This window comes from Panulirus ornatus, chromosome 42 (assembly GCF_036320965.1).
Source record: "Panulirus ornatus isolate Po-2019 chromosome 42, ASM3632096v1, whole genome shotgun sequence".
NCBI classification, from domain to species: domain Eukaryota; kingdom Metazoa; phylum Arthropoda; class Malacostraca; order Decapoda; family Palinuridae; genus Panulirus; species Panulirus ornatus.
In genome coordinates this window covers 24647064-24667457 of record NC_092265.1, presented here as the reverse complement: position 1 = coordinate 24667457, position 20394 = coordinate 24647064, and the positions used below count along the sequence as shown (strand labels likewise).

The 20394-nt window shown below is 39.7% G+C and overlaps 1 protein-coding gene across 5 annotated transcripts in view; it reads left to right on the top strand.

Annotated features, from left to right (window-relative positions):
* Positions 1-20394, top strand: part of shop (sulfite oxidase) — a 44382-nt gene that overhangs the window by 19463 nt on the left and 4525 nt on the right. For all 5 annotated transcript variants that reach the window (XM_071686762.1, XM_071686759.1, XM_071686761.1 and 2 more), the window contains 6 exons: positions 2755-2865; positions 6155-6314; positions 7738-7927; positions 9460-9591; positions 10480-10672; positions 15789-15989. In XM_071686762.1, the coding sequence (XP_071542863.1) occupies positions 2755-2865; positions 6155-6314; positions 7738-7927; positions 9460-9591; positions 10480-10672; positions 15789-15989 (987 nt within the window). The remainder of the gene's footprint in view (positions 1-2754; positions 2866-6154; positions 6315-7737; positions 7928-9459; positions 9592-10479; positions 10673-15788; positions 15990-20394) is intronic.

The window sequence follows — 20394 nt, the reverse complement described above, 5'->3', positions numbered from 1 at the left end:
GCAAACACCTGATCCACACATCCTTTACCACTTCTGAAACCACACTGCTCTTCCCCAATCTGATGCTCTGTACATGCCTTCACCCTCTCATTCAGTACCCTCCCATATACTTTACCAGGAATACTCAACAAACTTATACCTCTGTAATTTGAGCACTCACTCTTATCCCCTTTGCCTTTGTACAATGGCAATATGCACGCATTCCGCCAATCCTCAGGCATCTCACCATGAATCATACATACATTAAATAACCTTACCAAACAGTCAACAATACAGTCACCCCCTTTTTTAATAAATTCCTCTGCAATACCGTCCAAACCTGCTGCCTTGCCGGCTTTCATCTTCCGCAAAGCTTTTACTACCTCTTCTCTTTACCAAACCATTTTCCCTAACCCTCTCACTTTGCACACCACCTCGACCAAAACACCCTATATCTGCCACTCTATCATCAAACACATTCAACAAACCTTCAAAATACTCACTCCATCTCCTTCTCACATCACCACTACTTGTTATCACCTCCCCATTAGCCCCCTTCACTGAAGTTCCCATTTGCTCCCTTGCCTTACCCACTTTATATACCTCCTTCCAGAACATCTTCTTATTCTCCCTAAAATTTAATGATACTCTCTCACCCCAACTCTCATTTGCCCTCTTTTTCACCTCTTGCACCTTTCTCTTGACCTCCTGTCTCCATATGTATATATATATATTTTTCTTTTTTTTCTTTTCAACTATTCGCCATTTCCCGCCTTAGCGAGGTAGCGTTAAGAACAGAGGACTGGGCCTTTTTTGGATTATCCTCACCTGGCCCCCTCTGTTCCTTCTTTTGGAAAAGTAAAATAAAAAAAAAAAAAACGAGAGGGGAGGATTTCCAGCCCCCCCACTCCCTCCCCTTTTAGTCGCCTTCTATGACACGCAGGGAATACGTGGGAAGTATTCTTAATCCCCTATCCTCAGTTGTTGTTCGCTGATGATACAGCGCTGGTGGCTGATTCATGTGAGAAACTGCAGAAGCTGGTGACTGAGTTTGGTAAAGTGTGTGAAAGAAGAAAGTTAAGAGTAAATGTGAATAAGAGCAAGGTTATTAGGCACAGTAGGGTTGAGGGTCAAGTCAATTGGGAGGTAAGTTTGAATGGAGCAAAACTGGAGGAAGTAAAGTGTTTTAGATATCTGGGAGTGGATCTGGCAGCGGATGGAACCATGGAAGCGGAAGTGGATCTTAGGGTGGGGGAGGGGGCGAAAATCCTGGGAGCCTTGAAGAATGTGTGGAAGTCGAGAACATTATCTCGGAAAGCAAAAATGGGTATGTTTGAAGGAATAGTGGTTCCAACAATGTTGTATGGTTGCGAGGCGTGGGCTATGGATAGAGTTGTGCGCAGAAGGATGGATGTGCTTGAAATGAGATGTTTGAGGACAATGTGTGGTGTGAGGTGGTTTGATCGAGTAAGTAACGTAAGGGTAAGAGAGATGTGTGGAAATAAAAAGAGCGTGGTGGAGAGAGCAGAAGATGGTGTTTTGAAGTGGTTTGGGCACATGGAGAGAATGAGTGAGGAAAGATTGACCAAGAGGATATATGTGTCGGAGGTGGAGGGAATGAGGAGGAGTGGGAGACCAAATTGGAGGTGGAAAGATGGAGTGAAAAAGATTTTGTGTGATTGGGGCCTGAACATGCAGGAGGGTGAAAGGAGGGCAAGGAATAGAATGAATTGGATCGATGTGGTATACCGGGGTTGACGTGCTGTCAGTGGACACACGCAAATATACATACCTATACATCTCAATGTACACATATATATACACACACAGACACATACATATATACCCATGCACACAATTCACACGTCTGCCTTTATTCATTCCCATCGCCACCTCAGCACACATGGAATACCATCCCCCTCCCCCCTCATGTGTGCGAGGTAGCGCTAGGAAAAGACAACAAAGGCCCCATTCGCTGTCATGCAATAATGCCCGAAACCACAGCTCCCTTTCCACATCCAGGCCCCACACTACTTTCCATGGTTTACCCCAGACACTTCACATGCCCTGGTTCAATCCATTGACAGCACATCAACCCCGGTATACCACATCGATCCAATTCACTCTATTCCTTGCCTGCCTTTCACCCTCCTGCATGTTCAGGCCCCGATCACTCAAAATCTTTTTCACTCCATCTTTCCACCTCCAATTTGGTCTCCCACTTCTCCTCGTTCCCTCCACCTCTGACACATATATCCTCTTTGTCAATCTTTCCTCACTCATTCTCTCCATGTGACCGAACCATTTCAAAAACACCCTCTTCTGCTCTCTCAACCACACTCTTTTTATTTCCATATATCTCTCTTACCCTTATATTATTTACTCGATCAAACCACCTCACACCACATATATATCACATATATATCACCTATATATCACCACATAGTATCTTATTATTAATCATACTTTACCGCCATTTCACGCATCAGCGAGGTAGCACCAGGAAACTGACAAAGAAAGATCCATCCACTCATATGCATACATGCCCATACATGTGCATATACAAACATATACGTATACATACCAGCATATACAATATACATACATGTTCATACACATACATGGCCATATACATATATACACATGTACATATTCATACTTGCTTGCAATGCTATTTTGTAATCAGTCTTTGTTGACATTCTTTTCTTAGTAGTGTATTTCTCATATACAAATACTCCTTTGATTCTAGGTTCATGATTTTTCTTTAAATTTCAGGTGGAGATAAAATTCTTATGGGTGCTGGAGGATCAGTGGAACCTTTTTGGTCATTGTATGCAGTGCACCAGAGTGCTCATGTGTTAGATTGGTTTGAGACATTCAGAATAGGTAAGATTTAGAAATGTATTTCATGGACAGTTTTATGGACTTAATGGTACAAGAGTTTTATGGGCTTAATGGTACAGGAAAACTTTATTGCACATTAGGTCATTACTGACCTTGCAGAGATTGCTAAGTTTCCAGAATTTTTTGAGGGAGACCTTGCATACTTATTTCCAAAAGTGTTTTTGATGTACATAGTCTATCAAACCATGTAGCTTCCATTTTGTACAAAGTGTTGTTAGTGTTCTTATCAAATTATCTATAAGAGTTTGTCTTAAAGATGGTTCGATTTTAAATATGTTTAACATATTTGTGCGTGAGAGGTTTATCCCTGCCATTACTTCTGAGGTGAATGACTTATTTTCATAAAAGATAGAAGCAATGATACAGAGAAAATGCCTTTTTTTTTTTTTTCATACTATTCACCATTTCCCGCGATAGCGAGGTAGCGTTAAGAACAGAGGACTGGGCCTTTGAGGGAATATCCTCACCTGGCCCTCTTCTCTGTCCCTTCTTTCGAAAAATTAAAAAAAAAAAAAACGAGAGGGGAGGATTTCCAGCCCCCCGCTCCCTTCCCTTTTAGTCGCCTTCTACGACACGCAGGAATACGTGGGAAGTATTCTTTCTCCCCTATTAAATATATTATTACGGTGGAGTTTAAATCTGGCATTATGACAATATGACATATGTACACTTGCTTTGATGATCTTTGGTTGAGTGAGATTTCGCACTTCCTATCTGTACCATAATGTACATATTCTTTATATGTTTACTGTGGAAGGTATTAAGAATATATGGTGTGGGAGGAAAGTTGTTAGAAGCAGTGAAAAGTTTTTATCGAGGATGTAAGGCATGTGTACGTGTAGGAAGAGAGGAAAGTGATTGGTTCTCAGTGAATGTAGGTTTGCGGCAGGGGTGTGTGATGTCTCCATGGTTGTTTAATTTGTTTATGGATGGGGTTGTTAGGGAGGTAAATGCAAGAGTTTTGGAAAGAGGGGCAAGTATGAAGTCTGTTGGGGATGAGAGAGCTTGGGAAGTGAGTCAGTTGCTGTTCGCTGATGATACAGCACTGGTGGCTGATTCATGTGAGAAACTGCAGAAGCTGGTGACTGAGTTCGGTAAAGTGTGTGGAAGAAGAAAGTTAAGAGTAAATGTGAATAAGAGCAAGGTTATTAGATACAGTAGGGTTGAGGGTCAAGTCAATTGGGAGGTGAGTTTGAATGGAGAAAAACTGGAGGAAGTGAAGTGTTTTAGATATCTGGGAGTGATCTGGCAGTGGATGGAACCATGGAAGCGGAAGTGGATCATAGGGTGGGGGAGGGGGCGAAAATTCTGGGGGCCTTGAAGAATGTGTGGAAGTCAAGAACATTATCTCGGAAAGCAAAAATGGGTATGTTTGAAGGAATAGTGGTTCCAACAATGTTGTATGGTTGCGAGGCGTGGGCTATGGATAGAGTTGTGCGCAGGAGGATGGATGTGCTGGAAATGAGATGTTTGAGGACAGTGTGTGGTGTGAGGTGGTTTGATCGAGTGAGTAACGTAAGGGTAAGAGAGATGTGTGGAAATAAAAAGAGCGTGGTTGAGAGAGCAGAAGAGGGTGTTTTGAAGTGGTTTGGGCACATGGAGAGAATGAGTGAGGAAAGATTGACCAAGAGGATATATGTGTCGGAGGTGGAGGGAACGAGGAGAAGAGGGAGACCAAATTGGAGGTGGAAAGATGGAGTGAAAAAGATTTTGTGTGATCGGGGCCTGAACTTGCAGGAGGGTGAAAGGAGGGCAAGGAATAGAGTGAATTGGAGCGATGTGGTATACCGGGGTTGACGTGCTGTCAGTGGATTGAATCAAGGCATGTGAAGCGTCTGGGGTAAACCATGGAAAGCTGTGTAGGTATGTATATTTGCGTGTGTGGACGTATGTATATACATGTGTATGGGGGGGGGTTGGGCCATTTCTTTCGTCTGTTTCCTTGCGCTACCTCGCAAACGTGGGAGACAGCGACAAAGTATAATATATATATATATATAATTATTATTTACTTTGTACTTATCATTATCACAAGTGGAACTTTATTTACATGACTTATTTTCATAAAAGATAGAAGCACTGATAGAGAAATTGTTTTTATTAAAGAAATTATTACGATGGAGTTTAGATCTTGCATTATGACAATATGACATTAATACACTTGCTTTGATGATCTTTGGTTGAGTGAGATGTGTAATATTTCTCCTCACTGAGGTAGTAGGCTGCTGGTGACATCTGTGGTCAGGTGGTGGAATAAACATCAGCTGGGAATTCAAATGAGATGTGGGAAAGCTTAAATCCTGATATGAGGTTCAGAGCAGCTTTCTTTGATTCTTCATGGAGGTCCACAGTAGTGTAAGGGTGAAAGAGGGGGCTGAGGTGCTTCATGCATTAAGGAGCATGAGGGAGAGATTAACGTCTATAAGAACAAAAATTGGTATGCTTAAAGGTAGAGTAGTACCGACAATGTTTATGGATAGGAGTCGTGGTCCTTGCTTGCTGATAAAAGAATAGAATGTTATGTTGAAAGTAAAGTACCTCATGACATGTGGTGTGAAGTAGGTTGATAATGAAATACTAACCGTGTGGGAGAGATGGAGTCCAATAACACTAGTTAGTGGAGTCTGATAACACTATTTAGATACTTTTGATACTTTTCCAGTTTTTGCCTAGCAATTAAAGAACTGAGTGGCTTAAGGCTATATAATTCTGCATTCTGCTAGTGTGATGTATGGGAAGTGACATGCTGCCATAGTTAAAACATACTACCTATCTCCTTTTTTCTCATCTTGGTTACATCCACACACACATTTAGACACCCCAATCTGAGCCTTTGAGGAGGATGAGCACTCCTCGCATGACTCTTTCTTCTGTTTCCCCTTTTAGAAAGTTAAGATACAAGGAGGGGAGGGTTTCTAGCCCCCCTGCTCCCGCCCCCTTTAGTTGCCTTCTACGATAAGCGGGGAATGCGTGGGAAGTATTCTTTCTCCCCTATCCCCAGAGATAGGGGAGAAGTATAATAAAGTATAATAGATAAATGAATGAATATTTCTTAGGGAGTGGCTAGGGATGATAAACTCTGGTTTTGATGCTTTATACATAACAGCTAAAATTTGGATAGGTGCAAATGATGGCATTTTCATTTTTTCAATTGATACACCACCAAATTGGAAAAGCAGTTAGGCATAAAAAAAAGACAAGCTAAAGCTATGAATTCATTATCTGTCCTCTTTTACTTTCTGAAATTATATATTTTTTTCAATATTTACAGGAAACTTGTCAAGTGATGATGTTGGTGCTTCAGTTAAAGATATGAATGATCCATATGGCAATGAACCCAGAAGACATGTGGCACTGAAGCCCTCTTCCAAGAAACCCTTCAATGCAGAACCACCATTGAGGTTACTAGTGGACAACCTAATCACACCAAAGTAATTACTTTTTTATGCACAAGATACAATTATTGGTACATGGATGTAATAGTTTAAAGATTACCCCTTAATTAACATAGACCATTATGTCAAGACTTGTACTTGTGATGTAAAAGTATTTAGCAATTGAATGTCATAAAGGGGATGACAGAAGGTGAGATTCTACAAACTAAAAAAGACATTTAAGGTATGTAGAACAAAGCAAGTACTGAATTATTTTCCTGTTTCTAGGTTTACTTATTTATGCAAGGTAAAGAACTCGTAGGATGAAGTGAGTTAGTGAGCTTCAGAGGAAGTTTTGTAGTGGACTGTGTGTGGACCAGGAGAAATTAACATAATGAAAATGCATTCTGTGGAAACAACTTATGTATATAGATTTGTGTATAGAGGTGGAATGAACAGAAATGTCGATCTCATTTGTTGAATTCACTTAGTGTGTGAGGTGAAAAAGTAAGTAGCATTATAAGTGTGTAAGTCCATATTTTACTTTTAAAGAACTAGGCATTGGTTGAGGATAAGTAGAGGTTGTATGTATCTGATCCATACAACTAGATTGGGAATGAAAGCCATCATAAATTAGATTCTTACTTTAAGATATGACAAGAATAGAAACTTTAAGATTGAAGGATATAAAGTAAACAATAGTGTAGATAGTGTTGATGGCAGTTTTCTTGCCTATGTTCCTCTCGCTGATGAAAGAAGGCACAGGTGAAGTTAAGATTACAAATACCTATTCATATATTGAAATCTCTCTAAGGAAACATAAATATGATGAAAATATTTGTGTAAAGGCTTCAAATATTATAAAAGTAGCCTGAGCATGATTAAATGAAATCAGAATTTAGGTTTTAGATAGAATGTCAGTGGTACCCAGAGTTTGATTAAGTAATTGAAGAATGAGAAAGTTTGCAAAGACTGTTGTTATATAAGGCTCTCTTGGACCATCCTGCTATGTAATAAATAATGTTTAACATATAAGTTTAGATAATTTTTAAGTATCGTTTTAGTTTTACAATATTCAGGCTAGTGTACTCTGGTTGTATTGTAGGGAATTCACAGACATTTACATCATTACTTCTATGTCTGTTATGAACATTTCAGATAGTACAAAGAGTAATATCTTTATACATTTCACTTACTGACAATCTCTATTTCTCACAGTAAAGGAAGATTTATAAGCATGGAAGCTTGATGGAAGATAGAGGGAGAGAGAGAGTCAGAAAAGAAAAGGTAATGTTTAATAAGTTGAGAGAAGAATAGGTTGTAGAGGGCATTTAAATTTTGTGCTTTATATCATGGGAAACCACAAACAGGGGCTACAGTGTTGTTCAACTTAAAGGAAATAAACAGTGTTGAGTGTAGTACAAATATGCTTACATTCATATTGTTTCTTGTTTATTTGATAGAACATTATGTTTTTCAGTGACCTGTTTTATGTGCGAAATCATCTCCCTGTTCCGGAGATTGATGAAGCAAGTTATGAGCTGGAAATTTGTGATGAACTGACAAATAAAGAAAAAGCATTCACACTTAAAGATATAAAGAAATACCCCAAACACACCATTACAGCTACTATCCAGTGTGCTGGCAACAGGAGATCAGAGATGACAAAGGTGGGTGCTAATTTTAATTTTTCTCTACCTTACCTTCTGCCCCAGGATCCTTTTCTGTGGATTACAGAATAGTTGGGAAGTAGGTATCAAATCTTTCTGGTGTGATTATCTTGGACATTAGGGATCTTCTGACACTAAATATGTTTGAATGTTGAGGATATGAGTGGTGTCCAGAATGTGACGTTAAATGTATGTTTGAATGTTGAGGATATAAGTGGTGTCCAGAATGCAGATAAAAAAGTGTAAGCCATACATACCTAGGAGGTGTAGTTGTAATTGTTGGAGTGGAGTTTAAGATTTAGTTGGTAAGTGGTCTCTTATTAGTGGTTTTTGAGTAATTGCAGTGTGAATAGTTTTGTTTGTGTTATGTTTGTTGAGCAAACCATTTCATAAGCAACATGTTAACGGATGAAGCCATGTAACTTGAAGTGAGTCATACGGTTGGAGATAAGGCAAAGGTCCTGGGTACAATGAGAAGTTTTGGAAGAGTTCTTTGTCAGTTAAGGTATAGTAGTCCTGGTGGTATTGTGTGCATATGAGTTTTTGATCCTGAATACAAAAGAATGGCAGAGTGTGGACTTGTTGGAAATTTGATGCCTGAGGACTTTATAGATCTCACAAAAAGCGAAGATGCATTTACCTTCATTTCTCATTAGTAGGTCTTTAGTAGCCTCCTGATTACACCATAGACAAGCAAAACTCGCTGCTCAAGGCATCTAGGGAAAATTTCTTGACCATTTTAGCTTTAGAGCTTAGGGTACACACATCCATCTTCAAGGAGGTTCTGTTGAGAATTGATTGTTTATGGAATGAGAGATCAGTTTCTGTTTGGGTAAAGAGTGATCTGCTTAAAGGTATAGTAGTCCCAGTGGAGTTATTTGGGTGTAAGTCTTTGGCCTTGAATGGAAGAGGATGGATTTTTGTAAATAAAATGCCTGAGGAGAAATATGTGCTGTGAGTTGGAGTGATCATATAAGGAATGACACTGTAAGAGAGGTGTGGTGGTATGAGCATTATGATTGAAAGAGCTGGTCAGGCTATGCTAAAGCAGTTCTGACGTATAGAAAGGATAATGAAGAGAGACTGATTAAGAGGATCTGCATGTTTCAGATAGAGGGAGGGGATACTGATGATGAGACATCAGGATGGACTAAAAGAGGCTGTGGAGTATTGGAGATTTCATCTTTTGGGAAGTTGAGAGGGTTACATAGGATAGAATGAATTAGTTTGATTTGGTAGATTGGGGAACAGATAACTTTTGTTATGTGATTTCTTGCTAATACTACCATATACATAGCACATAATGAATATGGATTATTTTGATATTCTAAGTGCATACTGCAGATTTATGCTATTGAAATACCTTTGGTTTGTGATTCACTCAGCATGCTCAGATTTACTCTCAAATGTTGAGTAAACATTTTCAACAAATTTTACACTGTTTCTTATTAAAAACCTAAATTTCCATAGCTTGATATTATTAAGTATTTTTTTAAGGCATTCTCTCATAATTTTCTTTGGTATGTTTGTAGGTAAAGCCAGTGAAGGGGCTGAGTTGGGGTCAGGCAGCCATTGGAAATGCTACTTGGAGTGGAGCACGTCTTTGTGATGTTCTCAAGGACATGGGCATTGAAGATGGTAAAACAGATGCGTTGCATGTGCAGGTTTGTTTATTCCTGTAAAATTTAGAGTTTAGTGTTTGGTTAGTACTGCACAGTAGTTAATGATAACCTTAAGCTTTGAGAGTACCTTTTAGATGTTCAGTATTGGGTTACTGGTTAGGTTAGGTAAGGAGTGAAAAAGATTTTGAGCGATCGGGGCTTGAACATGCAGGAGGGTGAAAGGCGTGCAAGGAATAGAGTGAATTGGAACGATGTGGTATACCGGGGTTGACGTGCTGTCAATGTATTGAACCAGGGCATGTGAAACATCTGAGGTAAACCATGGAAAGTTTTGTGGTGCCTGGATGTGGAAGGGGAGCTGTGGTTTCGATGCATTATACATGACAGCTAGAGACCGAGTGTGAATGAATGTGGTCTTTGTTGTCTTTTCCTAGCGCTACCTCATGCGCATGCGGGGGGAGGGGGTGCTATTTCATGTGTGGTGGGGTGGCGACGGAAATGAATAAAGGCAGCAAAGTATGAATTATGTACATGTGTATATATGTATATGTCTGTGTATGTATATATGTATAAGTTGAAATGTATAGGTATGTATATGTGCGTATGTGGACGTGTATGTATGTACATGTGTATGTGGGTGGGTTGGGCCATTCTTTCGTCTGTTTCCTTGCGCTCCCTTGCTAACATGGGAGACAGCAACAAAGTATAATAAAATAAAAAAATAAAATGATTCCTTGTATCTGTATAACTAAAAAAATAAAATGATTCTTTGTATTTGTATAACTGTGAAGAAATGCACTTGTGTCATTCATAAGAATAAAAACAGAGTTAAAGTTTACCGTCGGTTAGCTATAAGGACTTCATTGGTGGATGTACATACAAAGTGAATTTTAAAAACTACATGTAAGAAAATTATTATGCTCTTTCCAGTTTGAAGGTTTGGACACTGACCCTGCTAGTATGCCCTATGGTTCCAGCATTCCTGTTGAGAAAGCTTTAGATCCACACGGAGATGTTATTTTAGCATATGAGATGAATGGAGAACCTATCCCTCGGGACCATGGGTATCCACTCCGAGTCATTGTACCAGGGGTTGTTGGAGCGAGAAATGTCAAGTGGCTTGGTGAGTTTCTTGTATTGACAGTAACTTTCGTACAGAGTGCAAACTTCAAGCTTTTTGTGCAAGACTTTCTTGAAAGTCCTTTGCAGGATGCAGAGACTTAATCAGGTTGTCTCAGACTGGTTGCTGTTACTGTACTTTTGGAAAGGTTAAACAGCGAATGAAATTAAGTGGAAAGATTGTGTATCAGATGGTCATTCCCCTGCTTGTGTTTTTCTATCCTATATATAGCTAAATATCATCTTATCCATTTTTCATGAATTGACTATACTAGGCGCTCATGTCCAGAATTACTTAATTCCTTGTCTCTCCTCAGTTCTCCCCTCTTGGCCCCCCACCCACCAGTCAGCTCATGTTTTTCTGGAATTTAAAAGTTATTTGAGTACAGTTTGGATTTGTCTTAACATTTCTATTTTACCTCTGTTAGTTTGAGTGGTTGGCACCAAGCATAGATACAATAACTAGCTTTTTAGTCTGTATAAAGGAAAAAAATGAACTTGGATTTTGTTGGGATTGTTAATGAAAACATTTGAATCTTTGGTTTTTGTGTATAGCAATATTCCATCAATAATGTATAATGCTAAATTAAATGCAAAACATTTAATTTTTCCTCATGAAAAAGAGTTGAAAAAACATATGGGACAAACCATCATTTGGAAAGAAAACTGCCAAATCAAACAGCTATTCCATTCCATGTTATATACCACTATAGTTTTTCAGTTAAAACTAGCTGGAAGGAAGGATAAGATTGCTTTTTTGTAAGTTCCTGTAGAGACATACTGAAATTTAGATGTAACTAGTCACATCCCCATTTCTAGTTGACTTGCTTTCTGAATGATTGTCATATCTCTGCATCTCATACTTAATTGCCGTCTCCCGCGTTAGCAAGGTAGTGCAAGGAAACAGACAAAAGAATGGCCCAAACCCACCCACATACACACGCGCATATACATACCTATACATTTCAATGTATACATACATATACATTTATTTTGCTTTGTCGCTGTCTCCCGCGTTTGCGAGGTAGCGCAAGGAAACAGACGAAAGAAATAGGCCAACCCACCCCCATACACATGTATGTACATGCATGTCCACACACACAAATATACATACCTATACATTTCAACTTATACATATATACATACACAGACATCTCAATGTACACATATATATACACACACAGACACATACATATATACACATGCACACAATTCACACTGCCTTTATTCATTCCCATCGCCACCTCGCCACACATGGAATAACATCCCCCTCCTTCCTCATGTGTGCGAGGTAGCACTAGGAAAAGACAACAAAGGCCCCATTCGTTCACACTCACTCTCTAGCTGTCATGTAATAATGCCCAAAACCACAGCTCCCTTTCCACATCCAGGCCCCTACAGAACTTTCCATGGTTTACTCCAGACGCTTCACATGCCCTGATTCAATCCATTGACAGCACATCTACCCCGGTATACCACATCGATCCAATTCACTCTATTCCTTGCCCGCCTTTCACCCTCCTGCATGTTCAGGCCCTGATCACTCAAAATCTTTTTCACTCCATATACATACACAGACATATACATATATACACATGTACATATTCATACTTGCTGCATTCATCCATTCCCATCGCCACCCTGCCACATGTGAAATAGCCAAACCCTTCCCCCTATGTGTAATGCACTGAAACTACAGCTCCCTTTCCACATCCAGGCTCCACAAAACTTTCCATGGCTTACCCCGGATGCTTAACATGCCCTGGTTCAATCCATTACTAGCATGTCGACCCCAGTACACCACATTGTTCCAGTTCACTATTCCTTGCACGCCTTTCACCCTCCTGTATGTTCAGGCCCCGATCGCTCAAAATATTTTTCACTCCATCCTTCCACCTCCAATTGGGTCTCCCTTTTCTCCTCATTCCCTCTATCTTTGACACATATATCCTCTTTGTCAATTTTTCCTTACTCATTCTCTCCATGTGACCAAACCATTTTAACACTCCCTCTTCTGCTCTCTCAACCACACTCTTTTTATTACCACACATCTCTCTTACCCTTTCATTACTTACTCGATCAAACCACCTCAAACCACATATTGTCCTCAAACATTTCATTTCCAGCACATCCACCCTCCTCCACACAACCATATCTATAGCCCATACCTCGCAACTATATAACATTGTTGGAACCACTATTCCTTCAAACATACCCATTTTTGCTCTCTGAGATAACGTTCTCACCTTCCACATATTCTTCAACACTCTCAGAACCTTTGCCCCCCTCCTCAACCCTTTGACTCACTTCCGCTTTCATGGTTCCATATACTGCCAAATCCACTCCCAGATATCTAAAACACTTCACTTCCTCCAGTTTTTCTCCATTCAGACTATTTTTTTTATTATTTTACTTTGTCGCTGTCTCCCGCGTTTGCGAGGTAGCGCAAGGAAACAGACGAAAGAAATGGCCCAATCCATCCCCATACACATGTATATACATACATGTCCACACAAGCAAATATACATACCTATACATCTCAATGTACACATATATATACACACACACAGACATATTCATACTGTCTGCCTTTATTTATTCCCATCGCCACCTCGCCACACATGGAATAACATCCCCCTCCCCCCTCATGTGTGCGAAGTAGCGCTAGGAAAAGACAACAAAGGCCCCATTCGTTCACACTCAGTCTCTAGCTGTCATGTAATAATGCCCGAAACCACAGCTCCCTTTCCACATCCAGGCCCCACAGAACTTTCCATGGTTTACCCCAGACGCTTCACATGCCCTGATTCAATCCACTGACAGCACGTCTACCCTGGTATACCACAACGATCCAATTCACTGTATTCCTTGCCCACCTTTCACCCTCCTGCATGTTCAGGCCCCGATCACTCAAAATCTATTTCACTCCATCTTTCCACCTCCAATTTGGTCTCCCACTTCTCCTCGTTCCCTCCACCTCCGACACATATATCCTCTTGGTCAATCTTTCGTCACTCATTCTCTCCATGTGCCCAAACCATTTCAAAACACCCTCTTCTGCTCTCTCAACCACGCTCTTTTTATTTCCACACATCTCTCTTACCCTTACATTACTTACTCGATCAAACCACCTCATACCACATATTGTCCTCAACCATCTCATTTCCAGCACATCCACCCTCCTGCACACAATTCTATCCATATCCCATGCCTCGCAACCATACAACATTGTTGGAACCACTATTCCTTCAAACATACCCATTTTTGCTTTCCGAGATAATGTTCTCGACTTCCACACATTCTTCAAGGCTCCCAGGATTTTCGCCCCCTCCCACACCCTATGATTCACTTTCGCTTCCATGGTTCCATCCGCTGTCAGATCCACACCCAGATATCTAAAACACTTTACTTCCTCCAGTTTTTCTCCATTCAAACTTACCTCCCAATTGACTTGACCCTTAAACCTACTGTACCTAATAACCTTGCTCTTATTCACATTTACTCTTAACTTTCTTCTTTCACACACTTTACCAAACTCAGTCACCAGCTTCTGCAGTTTCTTACATGAATCAGCCACCAGCACAGTATCATCAGCGAACAACAGCTGACTCACTTCCCAAGCTTTCTCATCCCCAACAGACTGCATACTTGCCCCTCTTTCCAAAACTCTTGCATTCACCTCCCTAACAACCCCATCCATAAACAAATTAAACAACCATGGAGACATCACACACCCCTGCCGCAAACCTTCATTCACTGAGAACCAATCACTTTCCTCTCTTCCTACACGTACACATTCAGACTTACCTCCCAATTAACTTGTCCCTCAACCCTACTGAACCAGGTAACCTTGCTCTTACTCTAATTTACGCTCATCTTTCTTCTTTCACGCGCTTTACCAAACTCAGTCACCAACTTCTGCAGTTTCTCACCCAAATCAGCCACCATCGCTGTATCATAAGTGAACAACAACAGACACACTTCGCAAGCCCTCTGATCCGCAACAGCTGCATACTTGCCTCTTTCTCCAAAACTCTTGCATTCACCTCCCTAACATCCCCATCCTTAAACAAATTAAACAACCATAGAGACATCATGCACCCCTGCCGCAAACAGACATTTGCTGGGAACCAATCACTTTCCTCTCTTCCTACTCATACACATGCCTTACATCCATGGTAAAAACTTTTCACTGCTTCTAGCAACTTACCTCCCACACCATATACTCTTAATACCTTCCACAGAGCATCTCTATCCCTGTCATATGCCTTCTCCAGATCCTTAAATGCTACATACAAAACCATCTGTTTTTCTAAGTATTTCTCACATACATTCTTCAAAGCAAACACCTGATCCACACATCCTCTACCACTTCTGAAACCACACTGCTCCTCCCCAATCTGATGCTCTGTACATGCCTTTACCCTCTCAATCAGTACCTTCCCATATAATTTCCCAGGAATCCTCAACAAACTTGTACCTCTGTAATTTGAACACTCGCCTTTATCCCCTTTGCCTTTGTACAGTGGCACTATGCATGCATTCCGTCAATCTTCAGGCACTTCACCATGAACCATACATACATAAAATATCCTTACCAACCAATCAAAAACACAGTAACCCCCTTTTTTTAATAAATTCCACTGCAATATGTTAATATCAGAAAAATACTTGTTAAGTTCAAAAATTGCTCGTTCAGAAAATTACTTCATTCTGGTTTTATAGCCTTGCTTTTATACTTACGCATTGCATTTTTGAAATTATACATTTGCAATCCCATCTATTTAGTTTGTAAGTCATTGTATCTTCCAATTAAACCCTCAGGTTTAAAATGCTACTTTTATGTTTAGTGATGAAGATGTCCCTCAATAGAGGGAGGGGGGGATGCATGTTAGGTATGATGTAATGATAAATGATTAATTGATGCTGTTTAACCAGGAATTTGATAGGATATATTAATTAGTCTATCTCTTGAAGGCAGCAATTCATGCATGGCTATGTTATTTCCAAAAGATGGATGTCCAACTCTAGAACTGAAATAATTTGTTCACTTTACCTTGTCCTAGTATTAATACAGATATCATAGTTGGAACTTACTCTTCCTTCTTCTGGACTTTCAGGGAGAATTGTTTTGTCTGAAAATGAGTCTGATGCACATTGGCAACAAAATGACTATAAAGGGTTTTCACCAAATGTAGACTGGGACACAGTTGATTTTAAGAAATCTCCTGCTATCCAAGAGTTACCGGTCATCTCAGCAATCTGTGAACCAGCAGAGGGACAAAAAGTTAAAGTTAAGGATGGCAAAATTAAAGTTACAGGTAAGTGACGTGGATAATGATTTCTTAAAAAGTGGTTTGTTTTACCATGTTTTTAAGCTGTACTAAAGGTTTATTTCTGTAGCAAACTTGACTTGGTGGCCAAAGTTGAAGTTAGGTACAGCTTGCTTATTGACTTATTTCTGATGCAGTATTCATGAAAATTACACACTTCAGATTCACAGCCATATTTATGTGAAATCATTCAGTGATATCTTTTGCTTTTTAGCGAGCATTTCTGTGTAGAGGTGTGTGTTCTTGAACATCATACAGAGTTGAAGGTGACAAAGTCCTTTGCTCTTCATTTATACTTTTTCAAATCTAAATGTTTCATGTATTTTCATATAGGATTTTTTGTATAACTTCATTGAGAGGAAAAGCTTAGCATATATCTCTTCCCTTCTTATATTCTCCATTTCCTCACTTATAATGGTTCAGTAATACTTTTTAACATATATACAATCTTGCCACATGATTTATCACTTATGTTAAAAGATTTAGTTCTCAGTAGTTTTTACATTTTTTTTTCTCCTTGAACCTCTCTACTGTGAAATGATTAATGCCCTTATTCAGTTATCTGGTACATGACCTCTTTTTTTCTTGCTGTTATATTACTCTCCATATCTATGTCACATCTTTTCAATCCATACCTTGCCTTCCTTCTCTCCACCCTATCAACAAATCTTGATTCTTCATTTTTCTTTTGAATAGTTGCTCATCTTATCTCTTTTGTTAAGTTTCATCTACTAAATACCCTGTTCACACTAGCCTCCATTCTCACCAAACCATTACCCATATATCACATATCAAATTAAACTCATGTCAATTTCATATTATCATTCCATCCGTGGCAAAGATTTTGACCTGAACAGTAGTTAACTGGAAATGAGGGAACAGTGATGTCAGTGTGATTAATTTCCATTAGGTGGGGCTTTGCAGCTGCTCACATGATGGGTTCATGAGCACAGTTACTGGTATAAGAATATTACCCCACAGAAGATAAAATTTGAGGGACTTTAGTGCATAGATTAGGATTCAGTTTACTAATTATGTGGATACCAGTATGTAGATTGACTTATGTTATTCTGTCTCTAATACTGTTTCAAGAAGACTGTGTTCTCTCCTTTAGAAGCAAACATTTTTATGTAAGTTTGTCATATATCTAGATATTAGATTAATTTTGTTGATAAGAACTTCAACAAAAGTTTGAAGCAGATGTTAGCTTTCATTGTATAAGGTTTATGCTGTAAAACATTTAAAATTTGTGAGAGCTGTTTTTTGTAACTGAATCAGTTACTTGGCTCCTGTAGTATACGAGTATTTCCTCAGTATAATAATCAGATTACCGTTTGATTAAGCCTTTATACCTTTAGCTGGCATACTAGACTCGGGAAATTAGTTAAGAGATAGAGAGGTTTTTTTGTACATACAGAGGGGATAGGGGAGAAAGAATATTTCCTACATATTCCTCACGTGACTAAAGGGGGCAGGAGGCTGGAAACCCTCCCTCTCTTGTATTTTCAATCACTGAAAGAAGAAACAGAAGGAGTCAAGTGGGGAGTGCTCAGATTGGGGTGTCTGAATGTGTGGATGTAACCAAGATGAGAAGAAGAGATATGTAGTATGTTTGAGGAAAGAAACCTGGATGCTCTGGCTCTGAGTGAAATGAAGCTCAAGGGTAAAGAGGGAGAATGGTTTGAAAAAGCCTTAGGAGTAGAGTCAGGGGTTGGTGAAAGGACAAGGGCTAAGAAAGGAGTAGCACTACTCCTGAAGCAGGAGTTGTGGGAGTTTGTGATAGTTTGTAAGAAAGTAAATTCTAGATTGATGTGGGTGAAACTGAAAGTGGATGGAGAGAGATGGGTGATTATTGGTGCTTATGCACTTGGTCATGAGAAGAAAGATCATGAGAGGCAAGTGTTTTGGGAGCAGTTGAGTGATTGTGTCATCAGCTTTGGTGTGTGAGACCAGGTAGTGATGGGTGCTTTAAGTGTGAAGGTGAGCAATGTGGCAGTTGAAGGTATAACTGGTGTACATGGGGTATTCAGTGTTGAGATGGAAATGGTGAAGAGCTTGTGGATTTGTGTGCTGAAAAAAGACTGGTGATTGGGAATACCTGGTTTTAAAAGAGATGTACACATATATATACGTATATGAGTAGGAGAGATGGTCAAGGCATTATTAGATTATGTGTTAATTGATAGGCTTGTAAAAGAGAGACTTTTGGATGTTAATGTGCTGAGAGGGGCAACTCCGTTGTCATAGAAGGCGACTAAAGGGGAGGGAGCGTGGGGGCTTATGGATTCATATTCCTTTTTTCTTTTAAGTAGCATCAAGTTTTGATCTCTTAAGCGATTGAGTTGTCAATATTTACATTACTAATAGATTTGGCTTGACATTTAACGTGAAATAAAAAAGGTCTTCGTTTCCTTTATGAAGTGATAGATTGTCATGGTAGTGCTGAATAAGCTTCAGGAGTGGGTATATAACACATCTGACAGTTCAGGATAACTCTTAACTCATGCAGTTCATTCTTCATAATTGTAGATTTTCATATGGTGAGCACTATGCACTAGCCCTGCCTTTTGGCAAAATGGTACTGTAGATAGTAGTTGGTAGGAACACTTAGGCTGGAGCATTAAGTAGAAACATTAGGTAGAAGTAGTAGGAAGGAACATTAGGCAGAAGCAATAGGAAGTAGTAGTCAATGGGAACATAGGGTAGGAGCCTCTTAAAACTGCACTAGAGTTACCCACCTGCCAGTGGTTGTTTAGGGTGAGGCACTAGTGTTCACTAGTTATGGAGACTAATGCCATGGCCACCTCCGTTGTAGTTAGAGATATTACACTACACACATACATTGAAAATGAGTAGGAGAAGGGGGTTTGGCTAGCATGTCTCGGGCAATCTTTCTTCATATTGAGATAAGTGGGAGGGACGTTGAGGTCCAGTTTTTTTAACACATTCTGTTCTTATTTCTTACAATTGTTACTTTTTTAATCATTTATACAACCCAAAGCTTCTTTTTATGGGGCTTTTCTAGCTTCAAGGCTGCCTTCTAATCAGGAGCAGAGAAATGGTGGGCCTCTTTGGAGGAAGATATTCCTAAATGAGACTGTGTTTAGCAAAAGGTATGAAGTTGTATGTAGCTTTTATGGATGTGAAAGCATATGACAGAGATGAATGGAATGTTTTGTAGGATGTGTTAAGGATATATGGTATAGGGGACAATGTTGGATGGTGTAAAAGCCTTCTTTAGAGAAGCAGATGCATGTTTAAGAGTGGATGGAAAGCTGAGAAAAAGTTTTCGGATACATGTAGGAGTGAAGCAGGGCTGTGTGATGTCTCCGTGGCTTTGTAATATATATAAACGGATTGAGTGATCAGAGATAGGAAAACAGAACTAGGGAAGGAGGTTGCAGAGATGGTGTGGCAGTGAGTTATGGTGGTTAGTGGCAAGCCTGTTTGGATGATACTGTGTTGTTTGCAGAGAGTGACAAGCAGTTGCAGAAGGTTGTGTGTTTTATATGTGTAAGCATAGGTGATTGAAGAAAATGAAAGTAAGAATAAAGGAATGGTGTTTGAAAGGAAACAGAGTGAAAGTATAGACTTTTTAAAAGAATATAGAGTGAAAGAAGAAAGTGTACTTAATGTGCAGTGGATTATTTTTTTTTTTTATTATACTTAGTCACTGTCTACCGCATTAGTGAGGTAGTGCAAGGAAACAGATGAAAGAATGGCCCTGAGGTAGTGCAAGGAAACAGATGAAAGAATGGCCCTGAGGTAGTGCAAGGAAACAGATGAAAGAATGGCCCTGAGGTAGTGCAAGGAAACAGATGAAAGAATGGTCCAACTCACCCACTTACACATGCATATACATAAACGCCCACGCACACATATACATACCTATACATTACAATGTATACATACACATATACATATATACTCGTGTACATATTCATACTTGCTGCCTTCATCCATTCCATCGCCACCCCGCCACACATGAAACAGCACCCCCTTCCCTCCCGCGCGCATGTGGGGTAGCTCTAGGAAAAGACAACAAAGGCCACATTCGTTCACACTCAGTCTCTAGCTGTCATGTGTAATGCACCGAAACCACAGCTCCCTTTCCACATCCAGGATCCACAAAACTTTCCATGGTTTACTCCAGATGCTTCACATGCCCTGGTTCAATCCATTGACAGGATGTTGACCCCGGTATACCACATTGTTCTAATTCACTGTATTCCTTGCATGCCTTTCACCCTCCTGTATGTTCAGGTCCTGATTGCTCAAAATCTTTTTCACTCCATCCTTCCACCTCCAATTTGGTCTCCCATTTCACCTTGTTCCCTACACCTGACACATTTATCCTCTTTGTCAATCTTTCCTTACTCATTTTCTCCATAAG